This window comes from Bombus impatiens, unplaced genomic scaffold, assembly GCF_000188095.3.
Source record: "Bombus impatiens unplaced genomic scaffold, BIMP_2.2 scf_0248, whole genome shotgun sequence".
Classification (NCBI taxonomy): Eukaryota; Metazoa; Arthropoda; class Insecta; order Hymenoptera; family Apidae; genus Bombus; species Bombus impatiens.
In genome coordinates, this window is record NT_176667.1 from 588,592 (window position 1) to 615,813 (window position 27,222).

General features: G+C 34.3%; 4 protein-coding genes across 11 annotated transcripts; 3 read left to right on the forward strand and 1 right to left on the reverse strand.

The window, feature by feature from the left end:
- Positions 1-11,940: 11,940 nt before the first annotated feature.
- Positions 11,941-14,613, forward strand: LOC100743257 (transmembrane protein 147). Of its 2 annotated transcripts, XM_012384305.3 has the most exons (5): positions 11,941-12,308; positions 12,530-12,668; positions 12,743-12,964; positions 13,033-13,114; positions 14,440-14,613. In XM_012384305.3, exons 1-5 carry the CDS (start codon positions 12,232-12,234, stop codon positions 14,457-14,459), a joined length of 540 nt encoding a protein of 179 aa, XP_012239728.1. In that variant the 5' UTR covers positions 11,941-12,231; the 3' UTR covers positions 14,460-14,613. The 2 variants fall into 2 exon arrangements, with proteins under 2 accessions (XP_012239728.1, XP_024222594.1); XM_024366826.2 differs by lacking the exon at positions 14,440-14,613 and having other exon boundaries at positions 13,033-13,451.
- On the reverse strand, positions 13,671-17,913 carry LOC100744088 (DDB1- and CUL4-associated factor 8). Of its 7 annotated transcripts, XM_033320132.1 has the most exons (13): positions 17,654-17,913; positions 16,662-17,069; positions 16,387-16,578; positions 16,231-16,320; positions 15,865-16,151; positions 15,650-15,793; positions 15,299-15,522; positions 15,063-15,228; positions 14,824-14,986; positions 14,619-14,749; positions 14,426-14,563; positions 14,242-14,352; positions 14,060-14,180 (listed from the first exon to the last, which is right to left on the reverse strand). In XM_033320132.1, the coding sequence occupies exons 2-13, from the start codon at positions 16,975-16,977 to the stop codon at positions 14,169-14,171; spliced, it is 1,974 nt and encodes a 657-aa protein (XP_033176023.1). In that variant the 5' UTR covers positions 16,978-17,069; positions 17,654-17,913; the 3' UTR covers positions 14,060-14,168. The 7 variants fall into 7 exon arrangements, with proteins under 7 accessions (XP_033176020.1, XP_033176019.1, XP_033176021.1 ...); XM_033320129.1 differs by lacking the exon at positions 17,654-17,913 and having other exon boundaries at positions 13,671-14,147; positions 14,233-14,352; positions 15,865-16,124; positions 16,719-17,069; XM_033320128.1 differs by lacking the exon at positions 17,654-17,913 and having other exon boundaries at positions 13,671-14,147; positions 14,233-14,352; positions 16,719-17,069.
- An 894-nt stretch (positions 17,914-18,807) lies between these two features.
- Positions 18,808-21,183, forward strand: LOC100745291 (acylglycerol kinase, mitochondrial). Its single transcript, XM_003488576.4, has 8 exons — positions 18,808-19,394; positions 19,476-19,595; positions 19,673-20,063; positions 20,136-20,251; positions 20,346-20,521; positions 20,587-20,733; positions 20,811-20,929; positions 21,001-21,183. The coding sequence occupies exons 1-8, from the start codon at positions 19,285-19,287 to the stop codon at positions 21,112-21,114; spliced, it is 1,293 nt and encodes a 430-aa protein (XP_003488624.1). The 5' UTR covers positions 18,808-19,284; the 3' UTR covers positions 21,115-21,183.
- Positions 21,184-23,240: 2,057 nt separating this feature from the next.
- LOC105680586 lies at positions 23,241-26,800 on the forward strand. Its single transcript, XM_033320137.1, has 3 exons — positions 23,241-23,853; positions 24,151-24,337; positions 25,592-26,800. The coding sequence occupies exon 3, from the start codon at positions 25,844-25,846 to the stop codon at positions 26,798-26,800; it is 957 nt and encodes a 318-aa protein (XP_033176028.1). The 5' UTR covers positions 23,241-23,853; positions 24,151-24,337; positions 25,592-25,843.
- The last annotated feature ends 422 nt before the right edge of the window (positions 26,801-27,222 follow it).

Sequence of the window (27,222 nt, forward strand, 5' to 3'; positions counted from 1 at the left end):
GCTGCGCGGCCGCCGTTTCCAACTGCCCTCTTCCTCCAGACGGCTCGTCCTTCCTTTTCTTGCTCCACCTCTCTTTCGAGGCGCCTCTCCACCTCCGCTCGCAGACGCGAACCGAAAGCAAGAGAGAAAGAGAAAGGCCCATTCGAACTGGCAGCACCGGCAATTTGCCACATGCCTACGTTCGCTGCCTCTCCTTTCTCCTCCGGAGAGGAGACTGCGTCAACGACAGTCGAATCCGCCGCGAAACTCACCGACCTATCGATCGGACGCGATCTCGATGACCGGTGACGTTCAGGCATTAATCAGGTGCACGGGATTCTCACGACCCGGACGCTCCAAGAATTAGATATTCATTGTAAATATTCGAATAATTATTTTCGACGATTGATTAGATTTTAGGATTTTAGAATTTGGTAGTGTCTTTTGTTTTCTATCCAGATTTTAGTAATTGTTAACACGTCGAAATTGATATTTCGTGACATTCGTCGATAACATTGTATTCCGCTGTCCAGTCTATCGATTGTTCGGTATTTTTCGTATGCGAACGCTGAGTCAATCATTTTTAGCCCCTTTTATAAGATTAAACGTATCTCTTCTTGGATCATTTATATGCACTTTAATGATTTCAAACTTCAAGGAAAATCTGAGAAAATTCTTGGATGTATTTATTAATATCTCTATTCGAAGAAACAAAGATTCCTTTCGTAGAACGTCAAAGGCGAAACTTCTCTTCAGCTGGTTAATTATATGGTACTGAGTGTTTCGATTCTCGTATCAGAAATCATAACATGCTTCGAACATTCAAAAAATACAGATTCGATAAGCGAAAGACTAAGTCAAAGATTGCAAGCATACGCGTGATTCCAATAGGGTGAATCGAGGTGGACAATAAAAGTTAAAGAAGCCTCCCGAGAAGACGCGAAGGAAGCAGGGGTGGAAAAACCGGGTGGCCAGCAGGAGGAAAAGTGAAATGAACTGTAAAGCGGAATGCACAGACTGTAAAGTTCACCGCTGCGGAAATCCATGGGCATGGGAGAAAGAAGAAAAAAAAACTGAGAGAAGGAAACGCAATAGGGGGTGGCGGATACAGCCTCTAGGTCCCGACGACTTTTCGTCGGCCGATGATCTTTAAATTAAGTGCACCGGCTTATGACGCCCGTGTAAAGTCTTCCGGGGTGGATTTTCGCGAGTAGCAGCACAGAAAAAAAGACTCTTGAAACGCGTGGCGAATGCGGCCTGACGGGCAACCCCCTCGGCGAAATGAATCAAACGCACCCTCGCTATGCAGCACATTCATTAGGCTGACACGCCTGGCACGGGCCATTTGGGATGCTGACTATTCCCGCAGAAAGAGAAAAATAAGGATACTTTTCATGGAAAAGGAGAAAAGAAAGAAATCGAAACAAACGTCGCGTTACGAATGAAACGAAACAACCCTCGAAGGTAAACACAAATTTACAATATTAAAGAAAGGTGTACATATGATCGCGATATTATATTATAAATATATATTATAAAATAAAGAAAGGCACAGGTATTTTTTGCAATAACAGATGGACCAACAAATTTTATTTCCTATACAGCTCTTTATTTTTCTTTTTTTTTTATTCTTCCTCTCCGATGGATTACTTTGTTTGCAATCCGCGGTGTAAGAGACACAGTGAGAACAGAGTACCACTGTTGAAAAAGTAATGGCTGGTGATAGCCATGTAGGGGAAGAGGAATATTCCTGGTGGATTCATAAAAAAAAAGTGCTCGAGTCACCCCTGAAAAATAACAGGAAACCGGGGCGCAAGCTCTCGCCATACGGCCGTGAAAGCGTTCGGCGTTAAAAAATCATGAGGGTGTCGTTTTCCTCGTCCGTGGTTTCTCTCCTACCTCTACCCCACCGGCTTTAAGTCGTCTCGAATACGATATATTTTCAAGTCCTCCATGGCGATCGTGCCTCGTGAAAGTTCAGTCTGGAAATTCCGTCCTCGAATTCAGAAACTAAATTATCCGTAACCACAACGAGTAACTTTGAGTTTGAAAATATTCGTTGACCGAAAGAGAAAAGAAAAAAAGAACACGAAGGTCCGCGCATGAAAGTGCAAAAGGTTAAGGGATTCCGGCTGACCAGGGAAGTTCGTCGCGATGTTTTCGTTCAGGGATGGGAGGGGGTGCGGCATCGTAGATGGCAACATAATCCTTGATAGAGGGCCATGACACATGGGAACATGGGGGACATCTTATCTTCATATTACACACGTGTGACGGTTCTCAACTCACGATTTCCACGATTAAATGTTCATCCAAATATATTCCTTCATAAAAGTGGAACAGTTTTCTAAAAAAAAAAAAGCCTACATATAACTCCTTAGATGCCAAGTATATCTTTTAATCGAATGATCGAATTATATTTTACGAAATGCTATCTATCTTGTAAATGTAGAAAGAAGCAAGTTCTTTCGAACGTAGGTAACGTTAAAAGATCAGAATTAAAACTTCCGACGCGGTTTCGTCTTATGAGTCCTTTTTGCAGAAAACTGCTCGATTATATATACGCTAGTATGATGACACAAAAATTCTTGCAAACGAAAAGCTAGAACAGTAAGTTTCTAAAGGAAGTTCAAAGCGTATAAGACCTCGCTTTAATCCTGGAACGAAACTTGCAACGTCCACGATGAATCGATGATTCCTTTCGCGATGAAGGACTCACAGCCGGATTTTCGCGAAATCGATATTCTATTGCTGTAAAAGTGCACGTTGGTGAGTAAACAAGTTCCTCGAAAGCGGTGGATTCGCGTGGTGAATCGCATGGATCACGCGTGCACGACCGGAAGAATCGACATGCGCACCCACACGTAGACATGGGTGCTCAAGTTCGGGACGATTTCAGTGACCGGAGGATGGTTTATGAGCCGTAACCTTCCTGTCCAACCTTCCTCTTCCTTCTACCTAACTGAAGAAGCGCCCTTGCACCAAGTAACGCGACTCCATCCCTCTGTAAACTCGATGCAATATATTAGGGGTAGATTTCGCGAGAAGAAAGTATCGACGCGTGTATCCTGCACACCAGACCTCGACGAATTTTCGCATTTACTACTTGATAGTAACGATGATTCCATTAGCAACACGGTGATGATCAGAAGTAGCAAAACGAAAACTTGAAATGAGCGATAATATAAATAGAGAAGGCGAATGGGAAAATTATTGTTGAAAATTTACTTCGGAATTTGCGACTATTTGCACAATCTTAACTTATGGAAACGAGTCATTTTCTTTGAGAAATTGGGAAACGCTAATAATATATCTGTCAATGAGCGATAAAAAGTGAAACTGTTTCAGTTTGTCTTCCGAGAAATGTTTTAACATCTTTCGTTCTGAATTTATAAACGCGAGTAAGAAGAAATTTGTTGGACGAAAGGGAAAAGATCGTCATGCAAAAAACGCGTGAAATTTCACAGTGAAATGACTCGTGATAAAGAAATTAGGATACCAGGGGATAGCGATAACGTACGAGCCTTTTTCTCCCTTTTTCCCTTTAACTTCCAGCATTCCCGGTATTCAGGGTTTCACGTTTTCTTCGGATTGGTCGGACTAAGGGGTTTCGGCCATCCAGACGCTAGGGTTGGCAACTTTGAAGGATATTTTTTATTCATGTGACGTGTTTCAGGGCGCGGAAAAAAACACATTCTCCCGATGCGAGGCTGAAGATCGAACCGAAGAATCGTACGTATGTCCTGCTATCCTACGAGACCTTCAATTTTAAAATCCCCTTCGGTTTAAGCCTATATATTCGCCCGCCTTTCCATCTCGACTCCTCGATCTCCGTTGAGAATTTTGATGAATTAACAATCGTGTTTGCTGGCAAGCGAAAAGACGTATAACCTCGTAATAATTTCTTTTTTCCCTTTTTATAATAAGACATCGATTCAAATGAAGCTCTTCGGCATTACTTTAAAAGTCCATAATATATTGAGAATTACTTACATTTTTATATTAAGGATCTAAAAAAAAAAGTCATTAGAGTTAAAAAGTTTGTAAGAACATAAAAATTCGGGTTTAGAAAAACGTGAAAAAGATGTCTGAAAAAAAGCTTTCCTGCTAATTGACCGGCTCAAAATCGAAGGGAAGAAAACTCCAGGAAAGTTGCGAGACGCGGAGCTATTCCCGCGGGATATCAACGAAATTCTACGGATCGGGCTTCTTTCAAATATTTAGCAGCAATATCCACTTTCGTCTTGCACATCCTCGCGTCTATTCAATACCGATTCATCGATCCCGTTGTTGAACCCTGCTCGGATAATTACAAGTTTAATGGAAAGATAATAGTTAATAATAAAATACATTAGAACACTCAAAATCGCTTTCAATTTTTCATCGCTCGCTCTTAAATAAAAGCTTTGAAAAGAAGATCAAAATATTGAATAGATTTGTCAATTTTTTATTTACGAATTAAAATGTAATTAATTTATTATCATGATTCTGTAATATTTTGGCCGGATTAATCGTAACTCGAAACTTCCTAATTTCTTTGTTTCCGCGACTTATTATTTTTACGTCGCTTCTCTCTGCTACGGTTAGATTGATGTAAGTTTACGAAATGGTGAAGATATCAATGACGAGACGTATTATGGCTCGTCAGTTTACGAGTGACAAGCCTACCGGCTGGCCCGGGACTAAATGGAACTTCTAAATGGATAAGATGTAAGAGTTAACACAGCAGCGAGGGGAAGAATTAGGTGTCTGATGTATGAGACGCCGTCATCCGGTCTGGGTTCTTCCGGCGAGCCGTGGCCGTCCGTAAATGAAAGAGACATTTTCCTCGCGGAAAATCGCTTTCGAAAACACGATTAATCTTGCCATGGCCAACCAGTAGGTAAAGCTGAATTTTTCTGTAATTACCGCACCGGTCAGTTGGAAATTCTCCGTTTCTTTCGCCGACTTCTGCTCCATCGGAACAGCAATCTAATTTCGCGTAAAGGAAACGTCCCAGAAACAAGGGTGGATGAACTCAGGCACAAAAGATTAAACTCTCGATTATAAACCTCTCTGATAGAAGTTTAGACAATTTTTACTTTAAATGGATATTACGGAATTTCTCTCGATTGAAAGTATCCTATATTCTAAATTCTGGTTCCTTTTGTACGAACCTCGTGGAATTTCGATTTAGTCTGCTTTTCGTCTGGAATTCATACGCTAATGCTTAAAAATATCCGAACATGCCTATATTTAACAGGACGTCATTTAATTATAAACTTATAGATATATAAAGCGATTAGTTATCTTAAAAGTTCTTTATCTCGACATTATTTCATTTCTGAGATAAGTCAGACAAAAGAGGTTTCAAGCCGACAGAAAAACTGCTGCGATTAATTCCAGTAATAATACCTAAAATCAACAGCTACGAAGTATCGTTGTGTTTAATTTTCACACACACGTACGCTCTATCTATTCATCATCAATTGCTACAACTCTATAAAAACGTCTCGATACTTATCGATAGGAGTATATATATTTTCAATTTTACCATGAATTTCCAAACATGCTTGTTCCACCTCTACAGGTATTCGCCCATTATCCTTGCTTTCGAAGGATAATCGTCGTATCTCTTTTTCAGCCGCACTGTCTTTGCAGATTCGATCTCGCGATTCCGACGAGCAAACGTTCCACGGCCGAGAGGCGAAGAGGGATGGATGATAGGGTGATGCATGTCCCATGTACCAAGGGTGGTAGAGGAGGATGGGGAGAGCCGAGAACGTGATCCCCTGACTGATCCGTGAAAGCGTGAAAGGGTTTCCACTCCTTTTTCCACCCCTTTATCCACTCTGCGAGAACACGGGGGTGTCGCGAAGCAACGATCAATCACTCCGCACCACCGTCTACTGATGCACCCCTTTCCTAACGTCGACTAACGTTGCTCCTCACCCCTCGCCCTTCGAACCTCCCTCCGTCATACTACTATTCACATAAAGGGTTCCACCAACGATATGGCCAAACGAACATCCCACTTCGTCCACAAATACACCTCCCCCCTTCTATACCATCCTGATCTATCCACATCGTTCGAGGTGGTTGTTTAACGTTGCTTCGATAAGCTTTCGTGTTCTTTTTTCTTTGTCTTTAGACATCGAATGGTTCAGTGCAACACGCTGGATTTCACGGGAAGATCGATCGTTGAGAAAAGCTTCCGTTCCTCTCTCAACACGTTCCTTAATCCATGTACTATCGGGAATGTAAATAAGCGTGTACAATAAAGCAGCAGCGAACAGTGTCGTATCGATAGTACGGAAATTTCTAAAATTCTAGCATTAAGAAAGGGGTAATGGAGAAATTAGTAGTTACGATAGAAGATACCGATAATAACTTTTCTAAAAACGATGAAAGAAAATTCCGACTAACACACGCGTGACGAACGATCACCGCTGGACAGCATCACGCACGTTCGTCCGTGTTTCAGAGGGAAGACACCCAGTGGCTCGCGTTTCCATCGAGGTGGTGCTAATGGCCGAGACGGCGAAAGAGAAAGAGGAGAATCGTACAGGGAAGAAAAAGGGGAAAGAAAGATGAACGATTAAGGACCATGAGCAAACGGGCACACACTGGAAATCGGCGTTGGGTCAAGATACATCCAATGCCGGTTTTACGGTTCGTATCCGTGTCGGAGGATACTAAAACTAATGTATTCATGAGATAATTATTTCTTGCATTCATTACAGGGCTGTAAAGCTTTTATTGGCTCGGGACTTGCCTCGCGAACCACGGGCCACCCTTACAAAGTAGAAATAGCACGGTGCAGAATGGGCCACCGCCTATCGTTCTTCCTCGTCCGATTCCCCTTTCTTTCTTTCTTCCTTCGTTTACGCCGTTTACGACATACATTTAAGGACAGTCCTTAAAACGCGAATCGCATGGTCGTATCGATAACCGGCGAACGCGATATCTCCGCTGCTAAAAGCATTTTTTAATAATATTTAACGATGGACCATGGAAATTTAATGCCCGCCCCTGGTTCCAGCCGGACAGCGAAGAGAAAAGCTGATTACGTACAAAATTATTCGCAATCGTCTGAGATTTTATAATTTATTCACTATCAGAAACGAAGCTGTTAAGATAAATTCGATCGAGTCGCGAATTAATTTCCACTATCGAAATACGGATTTGCTGATTACACGATTATTGGATTTCTTCGCTTCTTTTATATTGGTTCTAGAATAGTACAGCGAAGCATCACGTTTGCATTACTTTTTGTTCTAAATGTTTCTCACGGATAACAGCTTTTTTTATCGTTCATACTTTCTATGAACTCGTCTCAAGCGTTATGTTCATAAAATGGTGCTTTTTAATCTTTCAAACTCTACTTTTATCAATTTTCTTGGCTACCACGTTGACGGGCTTGTGTATACGTTTAGTATTGCGCCGTTAACTTTCTCTCGTTCTAAAGGGTTGATAGTTCGTCACATAGAATTTCCTAGTATGTATAAAACGAGCAGAACGAATGATTCGTGACGCGCTTAAAGCATTTGCGAATCAGTATCTTCTCACACCTTTCAACGACGTATGTAACGCTACAGAGCAAGCGGAGGAAAGCAGGAGAAAGGGGGCAGCAACGGGGTGTCCCAGAAGAACAGAGACGCCGGCGGAATATCAACGAGGACGCCATCGTACATGACAAAGGGCGTTATTCCTTCCGGTACCGCTCCCGGAAAGGGGAAGATACATCAACTCCTGTGTCATATAAAAATGTGTTTATGCGTCGCGCACCAGGAATGAAAATATGGCAGACAAAAATGTCCCGGATGCTGTCGAAATAAACGAATTACTCCTTGTTTCGCACTTTCCCCTCGAATCTCAGAAAATAGGAAAAAAAACAGATCGAGTACAATGGATAAGTAATAAATAAAATCTACAAAAAGATATAGAAGATACGAATAAATATGAGAAAAGGAATTGTTTCTGGCTCAGATATTTGATAATTCTCAAAATAGACACGAAAAAAAAATCTAACAGGAAGAGAAATAGGAAAAGAGCATACGAGGCGCGTGGAAGAATGGAGTTGACGGGACGAAAGTCATGAAAACCGGAACCGGAAACGAATCTCATCGTTATACACAGCCGTGACGTAATTCTCAAAGGAATCACGAATTTATTAGAAAAATCTACCAGAGGAATGTACTGTACTGGTTTCGACGTGCAGGTACACGACAAGAAATTATACCAAATATAAGAAACGTACTTTCATCATTCCTGCTTCCTCATAACGAACAATTTCGTACGATCGGATATCTACAGGTACATGAACTTCTGTGTACAATGATTAATTGTAATGGAAGATTCGACATGATTTCAAAGGTTTACGCTAGCAAAAGTAAGAAGCTTAAAATTATTGTATCGGTCAGGAAAGGGAGAGAAGGAAGATCAAGATGAGAAAAGAAGGACGATCGATGCAAAGGGCAGAGACGTTAGGATTTCGGATTTTCGCACGTGTTTCCAGCCTCGTCTGCGCGATTCCCGTAATCCCAGATGGCCGCCCCGCCCCCGCCCCCCTCGAAGAGAGCCACACTCGAGATTTCCTTTCTCCGTGTAAAAGGAAACGGAATTGAAATCGGCTTTTCGAAATTGCGCGTCGCCCCTCCCTCGGCCATGCTTCTCTCCGGAGAGGGAAATGCAAACACGGCTTTGCTGAGCGCGCAACTTGATCGGAAAACAGGGAAAAAGCGAGGATGATATCGTGTGGATTTACAAGAATACACGGGAAGGGAAGAATGTATCGTCTTGTCGTTTCGGGATGGTCTGAACCCGTGGATTTCGGGCTAAGAACGCAGTCTTCTCTTTTAAACCTGAACGATCTATTTAACCGAGTTATTATAAAAACAGACTTATGCGAATGACAATTTAAATCTTGCACTATGAGTTCATTATTTTCAAAGCTGAAACTTCTATTCGACTAGCCCATTTAACATTACTACAGGGCTGAGTTAAGATATTACTCAAATTAAAGATGTAGTGGTATAGCATTATATACGTTTCCTTCGGTCACAATTAAACAACAAAGAATATTTGGTTTGTGGTATATTAGCACGTAATTGTTTAAAATGATGATAATTTGTGGAAAGAATAAATTTACATGTAGATTTTGAATGTAGAAATTCTAAATGTAAATATAAAAATTATAGATAATTTTAATAGAAAAATTACTTTTCGCAACTAATTTTGCTTATAGTTTCTACTTTCGCTTTGATTTTTATTTATTATCTTTGTAGATGATTATATAATATATATTTTGAAGAATAAGTGCAAGTTAGTATTTGAAAGAGGAAAGAAGATCTGCGGTAGACTAATGGTGAATGGTGGTGCCATCTTACGACTACTTGTAGAATTATAATAAAAACATGATTTATAATTACATTCTATTATAAATAATTATTACGATCTTTTTACAACTATTGCAACGTGCTATACTGAAATATAAATGAATCTAAAATATCCAATTACATAGACAAATAAAAATATTCTTTGTATTTATAAATATATAAACTCTCCCTTACCTGTTCTGAGTTTTGTATGTATTAAAAATCTTGATATCACTGACATCAATGTTTGTGCAATAATTTATACATAACGATTAAATCTGATCAACTTGTTTATAAACATATGAATTTATTTGATACCATGATTATGATAATGCTAAAGAAAACATTGCTGTACGAAGAAGCATATAGATTAAAATAAACTGAAAGGTAAATAAAAAAAAAACCACCAATATGTTCTTTATTTTTCTTGTTTATATAAATATATCTTTGTAAAAAATAAATTGTACTCGTTACTTGTTCTTGTGATATGAAAATAAATATTATATAAAACACTATATTTCACAAATAATTACAGGTATTGGAATAGAAAGACAAAAAATGAAATTTATATTGAAACTTCTAAACTTTCTTTGCATTCAGTTTCATTTTTTAATCAAAATAAATTACTTTTATGTAAACTAAAAATATATATATGAGTAAACGTTATATTTAAATAATACTCAAATATTTTAATGTATTAATACACTGACACGCACTATTATTATGTTTATAAATGCAACACATTATAACAAATAATTTTCTTAGTTCTTATACCAGTAGTTAAACAACACAATATGAAGTGAACTCGACGCTAGTCTCAGCTAAACTGATCTTTCCTTCTGCACTTGCTACGGAGAACAGTTATGCCAGGATATACTCAACACCTCCCAGAGCATCCCTGACCAATCATAGGGAATTCCCAACCAATCCCTCGGAGTGGGTTCTCTATCACAAATGATAGAAAGGGAGAACTGCTTTTACAATACAGGCTGTGGTGGTTTACAGACGGAGCATGCTCCATTGGAATATTCTAAATCCCACGCTAAAAGGGGTGTGTCCTACTGATTCCAAGTGGGAAAAAAAGAAGGGATCGTATCTACCATCGACAACGTTGGAAAGGGTAGATGGATTCTAAAAAGCAGACTGAAACGTTAAGAAGACGGAGCATGCTCCGTTACAATACTCCAAATCCCAGAGCTAAAAGGGTGTGTCTTGTGAATTCTAACTGAATATAAGAGAAAGAATTGTCAAATTCATAATACATTCTAACATTTTATATATTTTTTGCTTTCGTGAAACTTTTGTCCTTTTAATGAAAATATACTTATATATGTTTATGTATCTATGTCACATTATAATGAAATTAGTCATAAAAAAGACATTTAAATAAAATAAAACTATTAGAAACACATAGTCAATATCTTTCCAGCTGCAACACCCTTTTTCATCAGTCACCCCTTTTTTAGGAATTAAAGGGGTGACTGGTACCCCTTTCAAAGGGGTTAAAATGTATAGGGGATGATTTAATGTTGCAGAAAAAAACGTTTGTGCCATATAAGTTATATATAAGTTATAATGTACTAAAAACTATAGTTTTATAGTACATACACGTTGTAAACTAATCTTACTAAAAAATTATAAGCAACTAAATAATTTATACATTAAAAATTATAGAAAATTATATCATGTAAATAATATATCTTTTATATATCTACCACTTATAAATATATAAACTTATCAATCTGTGAAATTATTAACGAACAGAATAATTATTACCCGTTTAAATATTTCTTTGGAAATGAAAATAAGAAACGAAAAGATAACCTTACTTAAAACAAATTAAAACATAACCTAATAGATTAAGAACTTCGTAGATAAAGTAAGCAGAATCGAAATAACTTCTTAAATAAATATCAAATAAATAAAAGAACTTAAAAATATAAAATATAACATACCTGAAAAAAATTATTTATTTTTTTAATAACTACACTATAATTTTTTCATTTTTATTGTAGATTATAAATGACAAATCTTTAAAACTCAAAATCGATATACATACATATGATCACAAACTACGTTGAAATTAATAAAAAATTATTAATAAAATGGAAAAAATTTTACGTTTGATCATTGACTATGTACAGTATAGACCTGATATTACACGGGACTTCAAGTCTCACGTTCTGAAATACCGACCTAGAAAATAATTAGTCTTTCTTACGCCCTCTACAATTTACTTCGGCGAATATAAGAATTATTTATCTATGATCAGAGTACTTATACTCTATTCTTCATAATATCAAGTAATATGTAATCATTAATTAAGTATAGGTACTCGTCTGTGATATATATATGTAATTAACAATTAATTTAAGAATACAAAAATGAAAATTCAAACGAAAACAAAGATTTAAAAATATACATTCTTATGTTTCATATATATGAAACTATAATTTTATTTGAAACTGCGTAAGTGAAATATTTAACTATTACTATACAGCAATATATTATTTTGATAGTGTACAATGCTTCCTGAAGTATTATAAAAATATAGAATTCTAGACTTCATTGTGATTACAGAATATCCTGTTCTATATTTTATCTATAATTTCATATAAGACTTTAGTTTTAATTTAAACCAGTACTATACTGAATCGATAGTGGCGCATATGTCACGAAAATGATAATCTGAAAACGTGGGACATGGAAAAACATTGTATACCACGTCTATTCTGTATCTCGTCTGTGCTTTTATACTATAAAAAATACACACTTCCCTACCGCAGATATAACATCCCATTTGATACTTGTCATATTGTCATCTTTCGTATATGAATCGTCTGCTATATAATGATGAATAGTATTTAAATTAAATTTACATAATATTACTGAAAAGATGACATTATATCATTTTGGAAATTGTTTAGCTTTAGTTTATGTCCCATATTATCTTACCTATAAATATTCAGGGTTGTAAGTACATTCTAACCATTTCTAACCTATTTATAGTTATTATTATTTGATCGTTATTATCTTGGAATTTATTTTGATTTCAATGATTGTACTACGTATGACAATTAATATCATGTGATAATTATACTATATTAATTATAATTTAATTATAATTATAATTTATTTCTTAATCTATTTATCATACGAATAACACATTTCGAAGTATATATATAAACTTTCAGATCAGAATATGGTGCATTTTGGAAATGTATTCAAGCTGGAGGTATTTACATATTTACACAATTAGTAAAAATGCTGGCACTTGCTACTTTTTTCCCTACAGCAGATAACGTAGGAGGTGAAGGTTATGATTTAATTGGTGTATGTATTTATATTTTTAATTTGCTTGTATTTAATTATTGATTAACTTATTTAACATATAATAAACTATGTAGGAATTTCTAAAGTCTTCGATAGATTTAGCTGATTTAGTAGGAATTTTATTATCATTGAACAATATACCTGGTAAAGGGCATGCAAAAATTTTAACTGCTGGAGTTGGATGGGCTGGAGCTGAGGTATTACTTACTAGGTTCCTCCTATTATGGGTAGGAGCTAGAGGCGCAGAATTTGATTGGAAATACATTCAAAAGAGTCTCGAATCTAATATTAATTTAGTGAGTAATAATATACTACTACTTTCGCAGGAAATTTTTTATTAAAACTTTATTTTTTATGTATATAGGTACAACATATAACTACAGCAACACTTGTATGGTTATGGTCACGACATGATCTAAAACGAAGTTTAGTTCCAATAGTAGTTGGTATGCTTATACTTACAGTATATAGGCCACTTATTTTAGATTTTCTCCTAGTATTTTTTTTAACTGGCCCATGGTCAGCCCTTATTGTTAAAGCTACTACTACTTTCATCATGGGTGTTACGACATTATATATGTATGCTGGTCTTGCTCATTCCATAGGCATCTTTTGAAGAACATTATGTGTATGTTTTAAAAGATCAATATTTTAATCATATTACCATACACATTACAAAGTAAATCTTATTCTACTACTAAATTATGTCATTGTTCTACTAACATTTTATTTTATATAATAAAAAAAATTGTACCAATAACAATATTATGCATAGAAACAATCCTTTATTTTCTTTTATGTTACATTTCGATATTTAAACTTGGCATTCTTTTCACAATTTTCAAAACATAATTTGTGTTGGAAAAACGATTAAAATATTATTATTCTGAAGTATCATTAAACTTATAAATAAGAAAAACAAGAATGTAAATTTGGGTATATTTGTTAAATATGATTGTAAATACTTATCTTTTTAGGAACAGTAATTTTTTTAATTTTTCAGAGAATAATACAAAATTGTAATTATGTTGTTACTAGAAATGGATCTACATTATTTCTAATCTTCATCTAATACTTTACATATTTTTAGCAAGTCTTTATACATATTCAATGCACCCTAAATCTTATGATTATAATAAATTATACATATCACTTGTATGATTAAACTACTAAATTGGTAGAACGAGATAAATCAAAATTTCAAAACGTCTAAATTTATCATAATCTCTTCATCATAATTAGCCATTTGTAATAACATCATTCAAAGACAGTATAAATATTAATGTACAAAACGTAGAATAGTCCGTTTTAATACCTCTAAGATGGAGGACATTGGAATCTTCTAATTCCATCTCCTTCTGATTGACTATCGCTATGATCAGAAGAGTCATCATCCGAAGAATCATCAATATTATCATCATCGTCGTCGTCATCATCATCCTGATTTTGATCACTAGAAACTTGTCTTACGTTTAGGCTCTACATCACAATGTAAAATGATCAAATAAATTTCTGTAAAATTTTGTACTTTTATAATTGTCAATTTATGCTAATCAATACACACTAGTCTTACTCTTTCCGTATGACGCAAATGTCTTAATAATATCCAAAGCATTTGACTATCGAATGCATCGGATTCGGTAGTAGTTTCTTGTGCCCTGCTCATTACGTTAAATGTAACACACTAGAATAGAACATATATAAAATAATAACATACATATGTTTATATCACAACAATTTTCATAAATTACACATACTTTTTCTATTAAAGGTACATTTTCTATTTTTTGAAGTGAAGGTGGATCTTCGCAAGAAGGTGCCCAAACTTTTACATCACAATCAAGCCCACTTGTTGCAAGAATAGGAATATGTGGATGAGGTTCTAAACAATTCACCTATACGACAGAGTGTTATTAAACTTTATCATTATATTTTTAATAGATTACATACCACTCCTTGTTCATCTCCAGGCATCCAATTTACGATTGCTTCCGTATTCTTCTCCCAGATAAATATATTCCCACAATCCGACCCAGATATAACAAATTCACTCTTTGGCCCAAAGAAATTAACTCCCTTCACTATGAAATATGAAATATAATAAGTGCAAATTTTCATTTAATTCTTGTAAAATGTACCAAACAATAATATATACCAGTAGCATTGTTCCTATGACCTTCATATTTATGAGCAAAATCACCAGGTTGTGGCGATATTGCATCAAATAAATATATATCTTCGTCGTTATAAGATGCAAGAACTTCAGTTCCATCATAGTTGTATAAAGCACAAGTTACATGTACATGTTTCTTCTCAGTCTGTAATTCATGAAAATTAGATTACAAAATAGATATATAATTATATTTTTAATTGTATAAAATCCAAAAAACCTACCAAATGTGAAGGACATAATTCGTGTATTGGTTTAGATACATTTCGTCGGTCATATACTCTAACCCATTGAGACCGACCAGCAACGCAAAATTCGTTGCTTTTGAGAGGATTACAATGAACGCTGTACAATTGCACGTGGAAAGAACCGTCTCTTACAACTAGCAACCTATACAATAAAATTGTTTTTATACATTGTGAAAAAATATGTTTCACAAAAGGCTACTTAAAAGACGTACTTTGTTGGTTTCTCTTCTCTAATATCTATAGACAAAACTTTTGCATCTTCACCAACAGAAACAATAACATGTGGCGTATCGGGATGAAGTGCAAGTTTATGAGTTGGCGCATTGTGCGTAGCTAATTTTCGTGATACGCCACGTCTAATATCTAATAAACGTACTTGTCCATCACGAGCACATGTAGCCATTAAATTTTCTTCATCGAATGGTAGCCATTTAGCCTGAAAAGAAACAGTCGCAATGATATACATTTCTGTAACAATAAAAAAGTAAACAAAGATAAAATATATTAACATATTTTCTAAATAGAAATATAGTTCATTACAAAATATATTTCAGTATACATACTTGAAACATATTACTCCTATGACCACTAGCAAAAGAATGATGTTTTTTTCCTATTGCCCAGTCCCATATGACTACATATAAATCATCAGAACCACTGGCTAATAAATTTCCTTTTTTATTAAAATTTAAAGCATTAACACAACCCTAAAAAGATTATATAATAAAGATTGCATTCTAGTTTTTTAAGTACAAAGTTTAAAACATGAGACATGTACCTCATGCTCTTTAAGTTTGTACATAAGTTCAAAGTGTTCTACAACGTGTAAGGAACCGTAATATCTACGTTGAAACGATGGATTAATTCCCATTTCACGGTGAAGAAGTTCTGGCACTACAAACCAGGTTGGCTTTGGTCTTTTCTTCTTCAAACATGCAGGAGTATCTGACTCTGATTCTTCTTCACTAGCTATTTGTTCAGTATCAAAATTTGAGTCATTTGATAAGAGAGACTCTTCTAATTCTAGCAAATCCTGTTCTGTTACATTTGATAAAAGAGGCTTTTCTAATTGTCCCAATAAAACCATAAAAAAAAAAATAAATGAAATTTATAAAATAAGGATAATGAATGTGACAATACATACCAGCATATCCAACATGTGAACTATCATTATCAATTTCTAGTCCTTCTTCATGATTCTTTGTTTCCCTAAGAGTTGCAGCTTCTTCAGTTTCTGCATTTAAATACAATATAGTATCAAAATCTTTCATATATTACATGTCTCTTTTCAACTATTTACCTGATCTCATTTCAACATCTTCAGTAGTTTCTTCACTACAACTATCCTTAGGCTCTTTTACCAATTGTGCATTATCAACACTTTTATTTTCTGATTTTGATTTATTACAAACATTTTCATTTAATTTTTGATGTTTACTCGATTCTTCATTAAATATATTAGTGTCATCACAATTATCATCATCTACTTGAGCTAGAAATTAAAATCAATAAATGTACATTAAATAATTATAAAAATTTGGTAACTATCAAAATAATAAAATATTATTACAACACCTTTTGAAATACTTCTTTTACACTTATTTTGATTACTAGAAGGAGAGCTTGGATCACTATCATTTGACGAAATTAGAATATTGTCTTGTGAGGTGGTTGCTTCTGACAATGTTGTAGAATTAAAAATAGAAAATGATGTTTCTCTTAAAGAGTTTTCATTCTGATTTTCTTCAAATGTATTCTTATTAGCAACATCACATTTATTATCAACCAAAGGTTCAACAAGTTGTATTATCTCATTTGTTTTATTATTAGATGTAGATAGTTCAGTATCATTTACTTCTTTACACACATTATGGCAATTTTTAGAATCCATCTTTTATTATCATTAAACCAAGGTTTTGCATATAATAAATGTTTCACTTGTATTTTTCATCTACCAATATCTATATTAGAATTTAACTTTACCTGTAATATAAAGTTAAATGAATATTGTATTTAACCCAGTATAGTTATACATAGCGTAATCATTATGATGATATAACCAATTAAGATTTGCTTTTTTACATAAAAATAGTTGAAAATATAGAGAATAAATGAAAAAAGATAGAATGAAATCTTTCTATTTTACATCTTATTTTCCAATATATTAATTTCAAAAATCACTAAGTATGCTATTTTGTTTCTGGATTAATAATTATTTTTATACAATAGTAGAGTTTCAAGAAGAATTCTAAAAAAATATTGATCTTATTTCTTTATTTAAAATTCTAACCAATAAATAATATTCCGATGATTCTCTTGCTTTTAGTATTGAATAGCATTTAATAACCTTTTATTTTATTGAGATTTTCAATATCTTTAGAGTACATTATCGGTTTTTTATATGAAAATCCAATCTCAATTACTCAAATATATGCAGGTATACTTACAGATCCTTCTTTAACCAATCTTCTTGGAAACGAAGTCTTAAAAAAATATTTCATTCTATGTTTTCCATTTATTTTTATATAAATTTTATCTGATATTTAGCTCTATTACTACAATCATACCTTGTATACTGTCACTTAAGTCTCAAAAAAGAAGATATTTCTTGAGTAAAATAAAATTTCATTAAGAGAATGGATATTTTAGGAATAAATAAATTATATATTCAGATTCCTGAAAATTATCCTATCAATTTTTAGTACTACATACAGGTACAGTGTTGCAAAATATAAACAAAATATTTAAAAAACGTAAAATCAACAGTTTGATCACGTAAAGTTATTATAAATTCCACTGTTTAATGCACCAATAATTATAGATTATTCTGTTATTAAATAAATTTTTAAAAATACGTGATTTTGATCTTTTTAGTAGAACATAAGGATATAGAAAAATATGTACATCTACAAAATGTTAACATAAGCGTAATCTTATAGATTTACTGCGTTTTACAAAATACAGTTAACTATAACCATCGACAAGTGACAGAATCAAAATAATAATTACACTAACCTGTCATCCGTAAAAATATGATATTATTTTTATGCATATGTAAATATACGAATAAAAAATTCGCACATTTACGTGTTATATAAATTTATTGTCCATTCTCTTTTTTCTTGTAAATGAAATTAACTGATAAAATGGCTGATACTTATGAAAGTGTTTTATTGTTACCTTACAGCAGAGCTGTCGAGCTTAAGTTCCGAAGCTTGAACAGTTTCTCGCACTCTGCTTAATACTGCGGGAAACACGTGTGTACATTAACACAAACTTTTTCTCTATTGGTTCCTGTTTAGGAAACGAGATATAAAGAGACAGAATTTATAATATCTCTATTGAACTATTTCTGAAATTGTCCTGTTTTATAACGATGACGCGTAGCGGCTGCAAATCCGCATTTGGACCACGCTTTGGACAAATAAGATTCACCTATGAAAAAGTGATCAACATGATAATAAAAAATAAGTGACGAATTTTATAACGAGGCAATTTTCATGATTTAGGAATCATAGATGGAGCAGCTATTGCACAAAATATTTATATGTATATATGTACTTCTTTATATTTAATAATATAAAATTCAGATATTACATTAAATCAGATTATTATATTATCTTACCGTTTATCAACAATAAAAAATCTATTATTTGGAATTTTATGATTTTAATTAAATTCGCAATATTTGTTAATATTTTATACGTGGAATTTAAAGGGAATTGTGAACTATCCTGAACATGTGAGTATCAAGTTATTCTCCGATCAAAATGTAGTTTGTATATATATAATACTTCTCATAATACTACAGACGGGATACTTGTAATAGTAGTGATAATACATACAGTTCGTAATACCGCATAATTAAAGGACTTAGGAATTAAAAACTTTTCAGAAAAGATCTTCATAAAGTTACAAGCTTCTTAAAGTATGAGAATTCTTTTTGAAACACGTGTTTCATAAATTTTCAGAAAGTGTGTGTACTGTTAAAATTGAGATTATCTTATTACAGATAATAGAAATTAATTTTTTTGTAAAATGAAAAAATGCAGACTTTATTTGTTTTAAATAAATCTTCGTAATGTTTGTGTACTTTTAAAAAAACTTTCAATTATTTATAAATGTTACTTAGCGTACAATGTACAATACATAAAGAATAGATTCATGCAGGTTATGTATAAACAGAAGTGTTTAAGAAATGGCCAAAATATTAAGCTTCTCCCGGACTATACGAAATAATTGGAAAACATCTTTGGTGACATGTGCAGCTGTAACATATGGAATTTCATATGGCAAGAAAGTATACAAGTAAGATACAAAGTTTTAGTCTTATAATTGGTAAATTCATTCTACTGTTGTGATGACATTAAAAAATGGTAATATTTTTAGAGCTAACCAATTAATGAGACAATATTGTGAAAGTGCATCACAATATGGTGATTTTCCACTTCCAACAAATATAAAACCACGCCATGTAACCATTATTTTAAATCCAGCTGCTAAAAAAGGGTTTGCTTATGTTTGATTTATAAATTATGTTTCTACTTATAGTTTAATTATTGATTAACTATTATCCTTATTTGTAGGAAAGCTAAAAAGTTATTTCAAAATTATTGTGAGCCACTTTTGCATTTAGCTGGAATTGCTGTAACTGTAATACGGACAGACTCACAAAATGATGCTCGTAAAATTATAATGAATTTAGATACACCTACTGATGCTATCATAGTTGCTGGAGGAGATGGTACTTTATCTGATGTTTTAACTGGATTAGTAAGAAAATATGATCTCAATTTTAATTCAGTCAAACAGTGTCCCATTGGTATTGTACCATTGGGACAAACAAACAAAATTGCAAAATCTTTGTATCATGAATATGATTATCTATCTGATATAAAACAAGTGATAGAGGCAACAATGGCAATTATACATGAGAAATCAAAAATGATGGATATAATTGAAGTTAAACCTATTGATGTATGTTTCTGTTATATACATAGCAAATTTTTAACTTTTTCAGTAACTAAAACTCTTATTTTATAATTAAAGAATAATCCCGATGAACCTGCAAAACCAGTTTATGCTATGGGAACAGTGGAATGGGGTCTATGGAAAGATGCAAATGCTTCTGCTAGCAAGTATTGGTACTGGGGATTTTTAAGAAAGTACATATATGTTTTTCTTCAATATTTTTGAATTTGCACGATATTCACATTAATGTAAATTTATATTACCTAATATCATGTATTTAATGTGCAGATATGTGACTTATGTATTTAATGGTTATGAAGAAAATTTAAACAAATATTGTAATGCAGTATTAAAATATACACTTCCTTGTGAAGGTTGTTCTCGTTGTAGTCAAAACAATCTAATTTCTAATTTAAATACAAGGTGGTGGCATGTATTTCTACCAAGATATAATGCCTCTAGAGGTATGTTTTGTTATATTCAGTGCACATAATATCCTGAAATAAGCACAGGATACCATATTTTTTAGATAGCATTGATTTTAGTAAAAGAATAAATGAAAAATGTGACGTTCTCCATGAACTACCTATATCAACTTGCGAATTGCATATAGCAACTTCCAATGTAGACAAGTTACAAGTTGAATCATCACCACCATCTTTAAAAGTGAAAATTGGTAATTAAACTAATATCATATGGAATAAAATTAAATATATATAATCAAGATCATGGAAAATTATCTCTATTATGTAGGTCCAAAGGATATCAACTACTTTTCTTTCGTGTTTGGAGGTTGGGAAAAAGAAAAAAATAATAAACCGTTATGTAATCAAATACTGGAAGCCAAAAAAATTGAATTAACTCCACAAAAGGTAAAATTTCATAGTTTGAATATTCCAAATTTTAAAGATTATTTAATTTCTATATGTTGATTCATTTATAGACCGATAAAAATCATACATTATACATTGACAATGAGGAGTATGAACTAAAGGCAGTTGAAATGAAGCTGTTTCCGCAGGCAGTAAAAGTATTTTGTCCTCAACTGAACAGTTAACAAAATATATATATATATATGTAAATAAAATTTAAGATCTGTTTATTTATTTTAAACCGTCATGTCTTACTATATTGAAAAAGAAGTAAATATCAGTAAAAAAAATTAACAACATTTTTTATTATTATATCATAAATATAATTTATGATCGCTTCTAAATGTATACTGTTATCACTTGAACATGACACTTGTGAATATATACTCTATTTTTACCTACTTTGTAACACTTATGTTACGTCATATTTATTTTACAGTATGATATTTATTGTTTTAAGCCCTATTAATTTTTTCTAAGATACTACATTGTAAATAGCAGAAAGCGCTCTGCTATTTGTATCACATTCATCAGATAATATTTTGAATGTACTTTTTTGTTATAAAACATTCCTAATAAAAAGTTTATATGAAATTTAACACAGATAAAATGCAATCTTTCTAACAATTAAAGAAATTCGTGAATATTTTTAAGATTTTGCAGAAGGTATTACCATTATCATCACAACACATATTTGTTTCAAAGTCCTTTCGAGTAATATTAAAGAAATCTAAAAAAGAGAGTGGAGAATTGTTTGGCACTTTACATACTTTCTATGGTTCTGTCCATCGTGATCTGGTGTTTCTTCTAACCAGCATTGTACAAGAAACAAGACTAGTCGACTTTTCTGATAATGATTTCCTGAATTTTCCATATATCTATATATTTATACCTTGGTATTCTTGTTAACCAATCGACATTTTCTTTGTACATATAATATAACGTAATACTATATAACATAATACATTAATAGGTAATGTAATATAACGTAATACTACCAGGTATGTAAATATGAAACCGGAATTTTTGTATAGAAAATACACGTTTATTGTATGAAAATGATTAAAAATATTTTATTCGAAGTATTGCCCATCGCTAGCTATACATTTTTCCCACCTGGCAATTGGTGGATGCCACGCCAAAAAAACTGTCGCTCTTTTGAGGCAAACCAGTCATCGAGCCATTTTCGTAAGAAGTGAAGTGTTGGTCAGAAAGTGCGTGTCCCATCGATGCAAATAAATAGTAATCGGACGGAGCCAAGTCTGGTGAGTAAGCCGCGTGCGAAAGTATTTCCCAATTGAACGCTTCAATCGTTTCCTTGACCGGTTTTGCTGTATGTGATGGTGCATTATCATGAAGCAAAATTACTTTGTGTTGCCTTTTTTGATATTCTGGTCGTTTTTCACGCAAAGCTTGATTTAAATCGATCATTTGTTGTCGGTAGCGCTCAGTATTAACGGTTTCGCCAGGCTTTAACAGCTCATAATAGATCACACCCTTCTGATCCCACCAAACACAGAGCATTGTCTTCCGTCCATAGCGATTTGGTCTTGTAGTCGATGTCGGTGGTTCGCCTGGAGCTACCCATGGATTCTCAAAATATATCCACTTTTCATCGCCAGTCACAATTCGGTGGAGAAATGACTCTTTTGTATCTGGCAAGCAGCATTTCGCAAGTGGTTTTTCGGTTTTCCTGCTGTCTTTCATTCGGTTCATGTGGAACCCATTTTCCCACCTTCTGGATCTTTCCCATGGCTTTCAAACGCATGAAGACGGCTTCTTGTGTCACGTTTAATTGATCAGCGAGTTGTTGTTGCGTTTGAGCGTCATCCTCATCCAACAATGCTTGCAATTCGCTGTCTTGAAACTTTTTCGGTGGTCTTCTACGTTCTTCGTTCCTCGCGTCAAAATTGCCACTTCTGAATTTTTTAAACCACTCAAAAGCGCACTGTGATTTACCAGGAGCATGCTCACCGTAAGCTTCGACAAGCATTCGATGCGATTCTGCAGCAGTTTTCTTCAAATGGTAACATAAAATCAATGCTGTTGTACGAAACTTGTATTGTTCTGAGTCGAAAATGTTTGTGAGATCTACATTATCAGCTAGGGCCATCTATAGGCAAATTCCGGCTTCATACTTACAGGCCTGATATATAATGTAATACTAAATAACATAATACATTATAACGTAATATAACATAACGTAATACTATATAACGTCATATAATATAACGTAATACAATATATCTTAATAGTATATAACGTAATATAATATAATGTAATACATTATAACGTAATATAATATAACATAATGCATTATAACGTAATATAATATAACGTGATATGTTATAAAGCAATATAATAGAACAAGATATAATATAACAAAGAGCAAGAGAGAAATCTACATGGTTGTATATACAAATCTGGATACTCCGGCAGTGAGAATAATGTTTTTATTGACCGAATGATGTTAGTCAATTTATTCAAAATAAATCGCTTCAATCGAGAAGTTAGGATTCGTTGTGCATCGTGTAATGATAGCCCGAAGCCGATTGTTTCTGTATCTTTTTAATTTAATTCGTCGAAGAACGCTTTAGGTGTTGTCAAATGAGTAACACATACCGACGAATTGATAGAACAACTGGATTGTGGTGGTCAATGGATATTATTAATACTTATCATATCTTTTTGTTAAGCCGTAATATAGTTCATGTTTATAGAACGCGAAAACATGGATGGAATTCAGCAATCTCGTAAGTCCGTTCTTTAGTGAAATTATTTATGGTGATAGCTATGTAATCCAAAGTGCGCTCGGAAGAACTATGAGAAGACTATTATAAGCGAGTTTTAAGGGAATATAATCTACTATTGATATGAACGTATCCCGATTTATCCGGGACTTCGCGTTTATTCAAGGATGGCAGGTGTCACAGATGGAATCCGACTAACTAAGCGATAAGATAGCGAAATTCCAAGCGCCTTAGTATGAATGACCACCGGGGTAGCATCCGGTCACTCTACTCGTTCTCAGAAATATATGATAAGTACGACCGAAGCCTTTTCTCACTCCCACGAATAAAAGAATTTAAATACTCCTCCTAAAATCATCCAAGTCAGTCTTGAACAGTCGCGCCTAGAGCTCGGAAGTGTATTATAAAGCAGAAAAAAAAATAAAGTTTCTTTTTCTTTTCTTAAATTTCTTCTTATTTTAGGTTACACAGAAAACGCGTAAAATAGTTGGTTCCGTTCGCCCATGTTAACGATTCTACGAAGAACGTCCGAAAATAAATCGCAAGCATTGAGACCTGCTAGCCGACGACATTGTAACATCAACCACATCTCAATCCACATCAGAGACCAGGCCACATATCGACGGCAAGATAGCGATCAGATGTCTACACATCCTCGGTGCGTATGTCACGTAAAATTAAGACTTAGATTTTAAAGACAAGAAAGTTGGGCCGTAACACAACTGCTATCTTTATTTTCTATCGAACTTTATTGAATAGCACCGTTTACACGATTGATCTGAGAGATGTTGACTGATGATAGGTTTTAGTTCCAGTGCCGAGGTGTTGTATTATTACGGAGGAAAGCTCGGTGTGGGTGTGCCCCTTTGAACTAACAACGCGAATTCGTTGTTCACACTTTTCGTTAGGTTCGAAGATGGTATCCCACTGGGGGTAGCCATCCACATGTTATAATACTATATCACTAAGCTATAATATTTTACCAAATGTCCTACTGGGCAAATTGTAAAATGTAAATAAATAAATAAAAAAAAAAAAACTTTTCGTTAGGAAAAGTGACATTGTTTATGGGAAAAACATTTGTAAGAACGTGTAATAAACCTGTTCCAAGGACCATACATAAACTGATAAAACTTACAGGAATAATAAACTAAAATTTGTTTATGGTGGGTCCTTGAGGTTATTGGCCTCTAATGTGGACTGACGTCACACGTACCCTTCCTAGTCTACTAACCTTCTTGTGATCCAATCGAAAACAAGATCTATCGCCCTCACTTTCCTAGCCAAAATTGTTCTTAACGAATCAGCTCATCTCGTGTCCTTAGACACACCCATAACTAGCTTTCCTCCGCCACAACAAACATTTGTAAGAACGTGTAATAAACCTGTTCCAAGGACCATACATAAACTGATAAAACTTACAGGAATAATAAACTAAAATTTGTTTATGGTGGGTCCTTGAGGTTATTGGCCTCTAATGTGGACTGACGTCACACGTACCCTTCCTAGTCTACTAACCTTCTTGTGATCCAATCGAAAACAAGATCTATCGCCCTCACTTTCCTAGCCAAAATTGTTCTTAACGAATCAGCTCATCTCGTGTCCTTAGACACACCCATAACTAGCTTTCCTCCGCCACAACATCGTCACTAAACTTCACTTATTCTTTATGTTTAGAATAGGCAACATATCTTTAATGGTTTCTACCCTTAGATTAGTCGCGTACTTGATTTATACATACCTATCGGTGTAACTAGGTTCTAAATAAAGTTGTTGGAGTGAATTGTGATTGTGATTATTGAATTCGTAATAAAATTTAATAAAAAAAAAGTTAATAGTTGTGTTACGGCTCAACTTTCTTGTTTTATCATCTAACCATCAAGTTTACGTGACATTTTGGCGATCCTGCCAGGATCCATCAGGTTCAAGTAAACGGAACCACTCATTTTACGATCAACCTTGAAGATTGAGGATCAACGGACCACTGCAACAGGGCAAACACTTTTGACGTTTCGACAAAGGAACATCGCAACGGAACCTTTCCTACGGGCTAAACGATCAAGGTGAGCAAACTCTGGATTCTTTTACCAAATACAGGACGAGAAAAGGCAGCTTCTCTAGCGATTCAAGCACAGATAGCACAAATAGTACAATCAGTATAGTAATGGCAACGCCACGAAAGGATACAATCGAGACTGTTGGCGCCGCTTTAACTAGTAGTGAGATAGACCCAACAATTAGGGCTATATTAGACGCGATGCAGAAACAACACGAAGCTCTTAGTCAACAAATTAGTATACTCACACGACGTATTGACGAAATTCAACGCGCAAACGAAGAAAACAAGAAACTCGTAGCAGAGATCGCACTAGTAGGGGAAAGTTTAGCAAGAATACATATGGAAAATGTATCAGAAACCAGTTCCCTAATAACCTCAGACGAAACAACCCACACCGCTAGAGACCAATTGGCCCTTCGAGGACTTCCTCCAATACCTCAGATACCACCTCAGCTATCCGAAGACAGAGCTTTCACTCAACGTTTTGCACAACCAGAGCTTAAAGCTAAAGACGCACTAAGATGTATCCCACAACTTAACGGCGAAGACGATATAGGAGTAGAAGAATTTATTAAAGAAGTCGGAGAGATGAGGGCAATGTGTAGTGAACAATATTTACTATTGAAAATGATTAAGATTGATAAAATTTCGGGGAAAGCAGCTATGGCAATACGTAATATACGTATCTCAGAATACGCAGATTTATATCAAGCATTACGGCAGAACGTAGCAACTGAAACTTCGATTCGTGAACACCAAGACCAATTACGAAAAATTAGACAAGGATTTAACGAAAGCGTACAAAGCTACATTATTCGCTTTAGGAAACCATTCAGCGAACTACAATATAGTATTGCTAACGAATACCCAGACGAAATAACCAGACGTGCCATGAGCGACATAATTCAAAAAGATTCAGTAACAGATTTTATTCAAGGATTAAAAACAGAAATAGGACTAGTTCTAGTTGCCAATCCGCCGTGCAACGTTATTGAAGCCGAGAAACGCGCCGCCGAAATCGAAAGATATTTTCGTGAACGGAGAACGCGCAAGCAACACTGACTCTGACTCTGAATGCGATGTTCTATTTGAGAATGAACTATGAATCGGATCTAGCGAGAAACCAGAGTACTTAAAGATTTATCCCAACGACAAAAGCTTCTACCAACTGAAGAAAACACAATTTGGAGACTACGAACCTCGAGCATGGCTCAATAAGATAGGGAATATCCTTCAAAAGAATAAAAAGATAGGGTTTGGAGATTGCGACTTCACAGAAACCGAGAAGAATGAAATCAAGAGAATGATTCTGTTCTACAACAGTATCGATAAAAATAAAGAACCAGACCAGGCTACACACCGCGGGCAAGATGGCAACCAGATGTCTTCGGATACTTACTGCGTACCCTCAATAGTCTCAAGTACCTTCCATAAATCTCAGGAATTTCCTAGTCGAGGTCCTTCAAACCGAACAAACATCTGTT